A 5,000-nucleotide genomic window follows, 5' to 3' on the forward strand; every position below is an offset into this window, starting at 1 on the left:
GACGGATCAGAACATGATGCAGTTGGATAGTGGTGTGTTTTCACTGAGATGTTGGATGTACAGATGTTCCCTCTCCTAGTGTGTAGGGTGTAGTGTGTAGTGTGTAGGATTGTTGTGTGTAGTTATATTATGTTTTACTATATATATATATATAGTATATATATATATATATATATATATATATATATAGTAAAACATAATATAACTACACACAACAATCCTACACACTATATATATTATGTCACATATATATTAAATGTCATATATATTATGTCACATGTCACATATATATTAAATAAAATGCATCTGATAGTAAAATAGACTGCAATAGAGTGACAAAAAATAGAAGCTTACATGTTTTTTAGTTTTTTTGATGGAAATGCATCTGACAATCCAGATGAATGATTAGATGATCAAATCAGACTGATGATGAACTCTGAGAATAACACAGGAGAGAGTGTCTGTATGTATATAAGAGTTGGTTAGATTGGGTGTTTGAGTTGTGATGCTGGATTACGTTGCTGTGTGTAAGATAGTATGGTCAATTTCCATAGAAAATAAAGATTCCTAATTCTACAAAGGAAAGGTAGAGAGAGAATTAAGAGCAGGATGGCCAGTGATTGATTTGTGAAGGGAGGGTAGTGGAGATGTTTATAATTATAATAGGAGGGGAAACCAGGCCGCGACGCGATGTAGGAGACGAATGATATTGGTGATATAAGTGATTTGTATATGAGGGAGGTAACCTAGATTTGAAAGTATAAATGGCGGTCTGAAAGGACAACGAAAAACCCCTTTGCAAACGTGTTTACTTTTATAACTTGTGAATAAAAGTGTCTGAATAAAGCATCAGCTCTAGTCTTTGCCATTTTTTATGTTCAAGTTGCAATCACAGTCAATCACACTGCTACTGTATGAACTAGCTACAGTCAACCACACTGCTACTGTATGAACTAGCTACAGTCAATCACACTGCTACTGTATGAAATAGCTACAGTCCCAATGCTACACTATATGAACTAGCTACAGTCAATCACACTGCTACTGTATGAACTAGCTACAGTCAATCACACTGCTACTGTATGAAATAGCTACAGTCCCAATGCTACACTATATGAACTAGATACAGTCAATCACACTGCTACTGTATGAACTAGCTACAGTCAATCACACTGCTACTGTATCAACTAGCTACAGTCAACCACACTGCTACTGTATGAACTAGCTACAGTCCCAATGATACACTATATTAACTAGCGACTGTAGCTATTTCATACAGTAGCAGTGTGACTGACTATCGCTAGAACTAGCTACAATTACATGACTACTGTATGAACTAGCTACAGTCAATCACACTGCTACTGCATGAACTAGCTACAGTCATTCACAATGCTACTGTATGAACTAGCTACAGTCAATCACACTGCTTCTGTATGAACTAGCTACAATCAATCACACTGCTACTGTATGACCTAGCTAAAGTCCCAATGCTACTGTATGAACTAGCTACAGTCAGTCATACTGCTACTGTATGAAATAGCTACAGTCCCAATGCTACACTATATGAACTAGCTACAGTCAATCACACTGCTACTGTATGAACTAGCTACAGTCAACCACATTGCTACTGTATGAACTAGCTACATCAATCACACTTCATCTGTAGGAACTAGCTACAGTCAATCACACTGCTACTATATGAACTAGCTACAGTCAATCACACTGCTACTGTATAAACTAGCTACAGTCAATCACACTGCTACTGTATGAACTAGCTACAGTCAATCACACTGCTACTGTATGAAATAGCTACAGTCCCAATGCTACACTATATGAACTAGCTACAGTCAATCACACTGCTACTGTATGAACTAGCTACAGTCCCAATGATACACTATATTAACTAGCGACTGTAGCTATTTCATACAGTAGCAGTGTGACTGACTATCGCTAGAATTAGCTACAATTACATGACTACTGTATGAACTAGCTACAGTCAATCACACTGCTACTGCATGAACTAGCTACAGTCATTCACAATGCTACTGTATGAACTAGCTACAGTCAATCACACTGCTACTGCATGAACTAGCTACAGTCATTCACAATGCTACTGTATGAACTAGCTACAGTGAATCACACTGCTACTGCATGAACTAGCTACAGTCATTCACACTGCTACTGTATAAACTAGCTTCAGTCAATCACACTGCTACTGTGTGAACTAGCTACAGTCAATCACACTGCTACTGTAAAAACTAGCTACAGTCAATCACACTGCTACTGTACGAAATAGCTACAGTCCCAATGCTACACTATATAAACTAGCTACAGTTAATCACACTGCTACTGTATGAACTAGCTACAGTCAACCACACTGCTACTGTATCAACTAGCTACAGTCCCAATGATACACTATATTAACTAGCGACTGTAGCTATTTCACACAGTAGCAGTGTGACTGACTATCGCTAGAACTAGCTACAATCACATGACTACTGTATGAACTAACAACAGTCAATAACATTGCTACTGTATGAACTAGCTACAGTCAATCACACTGCTACTGTATGAACTAGCTACAGTCAATCACACTGCTACTGTATCAACTAGCTACAGTCAATCACACTGCTACTGTATCAACTAGCTACAGTCAATCACACTGCTACTGTATGAACTAGCTACAGTCAATCACACTGCTACTGTATGAATTAGCTACAGTCCCAATGCTACTGTATGAACTAGCTACAGTCAATCACACTGCTACTGTATGAACTAGCTACAGTCAATCACACTGCTACTGTATGAACTAGCTACAGTCAATCACACTGTTACAGTATGAACTAGCTACAGTCAATCACACTGCTACTGTATGAACTAGCTACAGTGAATCACACTGCTACTGTAAGAACTAGCTACAGTCAATCACACTGCTACTGTAAGAACTAGCTACAGTCAATCACACTGCTACTGTATAAAATAGCTACAGTCAATCACACTGCTACTGTATAAACTAGCTACAGTCAATCACACTGCTACTGTATGAACTAGCTACAGTCAATCACACTGCTACTGTATGAACTAGCTACAGTCAATCACACTGCTACTGTATGAACTAGCTAGTCCCAATGCTACTATATCAACTAGCTACAGTCAATCACACTGCTACTGTATGAACTAGCTACAGTCAATCACACTGCTACTGTATGAACTAGCTACAGTCAACCACACTGCTATTGTCTTACGTGTCTCCAACATGTCTCACTTGTCTCGTACTTGTGTCACTTATTGTCTTGTCATTGCACTACTGCTTATTTGTATTATGTGTATTTTGTATGCTGCATTGTCATGGAATCAAGCCTAAGAATTGTACTCCCTGCACTTGTGTATGGGACGCAATAAACTTATAATAAACAACAGTAATGCCATTTTTGTTGTAACTACCTGCTTGATAGTGAATATTGTAGATTACGGTCTCTAGCGGTTGTGAATGAACATTGTCAGCAACGACACACTGACTTATATTTGTGAGGGAGTTCAGGAACCACTGACAAGCATTCTGATCCAAATCTATTTAAGACAGTCGACTCACTAACAGTGAATGATCCACTCGATCAAAAGCTTTTGATAGATCATTAAACAAGGCAGCACAATGCTGCTTTTTATCAAGGGCACAGACAATATCATTGATTACAAAGAATGTCGCTGAAATAATCCTGTCTCCTGGTCTAAAGCCTGATTGAAATGCTTAGTTTAGACTTCACTACCCATAAGGCCTGCTGTAGTTCAGACTTCACTACCCATAAGGCCTGCTGTAGTTTAGACTTCACTACCCATAAGGCCTGTTGTAGTTTAGACTTCACTACCCATAAGGCCTGCTGTAGTTTAGACTTCACTACCCATAAGGCCTGTTGTAGTTTAGACTTCACTACCCATAAGGCCTGTTGTAGTTTAGATTAGATTCAACTTTATTGTCATTGTGCAGAGTACAAGTACAGAGACAACGAAATGCAGTTAGCAGAAAACTGCAGTGTGAGCAGTATATACAGGTAGTTCAGTATATGCGCAGTATAGTAGTACAGTGTAAGCAGTATATGAATAATTGTTGTTATTACAGTACATGATATTGGTTCCGCCCTATGCTGTTGTACCCGGACTGAGGGACCGCAGGTAAAACCTACGATGCTTGAATGTACAGATGAACGTCGTGGAATAAAGCCAGTAAAAGAAACCCTGCCCGTTCATTCCTAGTTAGGAATACAAATAAAACACAAACATAACAGTAGTGAGAGTCGATGTGGAGTTATCTTGAGCCGAACTCTCAGCCCACCTCGGCGATGTATGCGCGCCGCCATCTTGGTACACGCCCTCCCTGCGTGATTGGTGGATTTGGTAGCAGGCTAGGTTGAGTCGCTCAGACGCTGCCTGTTGATTGGTCGATTCGCACGTCCGTCTTCGTCGCTACACGTGTTGTCGGTATTGACAAACATTTCAGTGACAGTGACATGCGCGCGACGCATGCGCGCCGCCATCTTGGTTTTGATATCCAGTGGAGTATGTTCCATGTTAACGTAGTAGGGTTATCCAATGGAGTAGGCTGCATGCTAACGTTGCATTCATAGCCGGTGGAGTATGCTAAATGCTATTGTTGTATTCTTATCCAGTGAAGTAGGCTACATGCTAATATTAGCACTGCATCGCGCGCATGTCACTGAAATGTTTGTCAATACCGACAACACGTGTGGCGAAGAAGACGGACGTGCGAATCGACCAATCAAAAGGCAGCGTCTGAGCGACTCAACCTAGCCTGCTACCAAATCCACCAATCACGCAGGGAGGGCGTGTACCAAGATGGCGGCGCGCATACATCGCGAAGCCCGCTGTCTCGCTGAATTAGTGGTTATTTGCGTGTTTATTTCAAGTATTCTCGCTAAAAACAGTTTAGCGTCCATATCGTACAGCCGACGACAACTTCTGGACATCGGCTCCGGCGTTCCAGA

The 5,000-nt window shown here is 40.4% G+C and overlaps 1 protein-coding gene across 1 annotated transcript in view; it reads left to right on the forward strand.

The window, feature by feature from the left end:
- LOC310823695 (uncharacterized protein) overlaps window positions 1-5,000 on the forward strand; it is a gene marked incomplete at its 3' end in the record, with an annotated part of 105,586 nt that overhangs the window by 96,947 nt on the left and 3,639 nt on the right. The window contains exon 14 of the mRNA XM_083696551.1: window positions 533-540. Coding sequence (XP_083552677.1) covers window positions 533-540 — 8 coding nt within the window. The remainder of the gene's footprint in view (window positions 1-532; window positions 541-5,000) is intronic.

Source organism: Argentina silus, assembly GCF_951799395.1.
Source record: "Argentina silus genome assembly, chromosome: Y".
NCBI classification, from domain to species: Eukaryota; Metazoa; Chordata; class Actinopteri; order Argentiniformes; family Argentinidae; genus Argentina; species Argentina silus.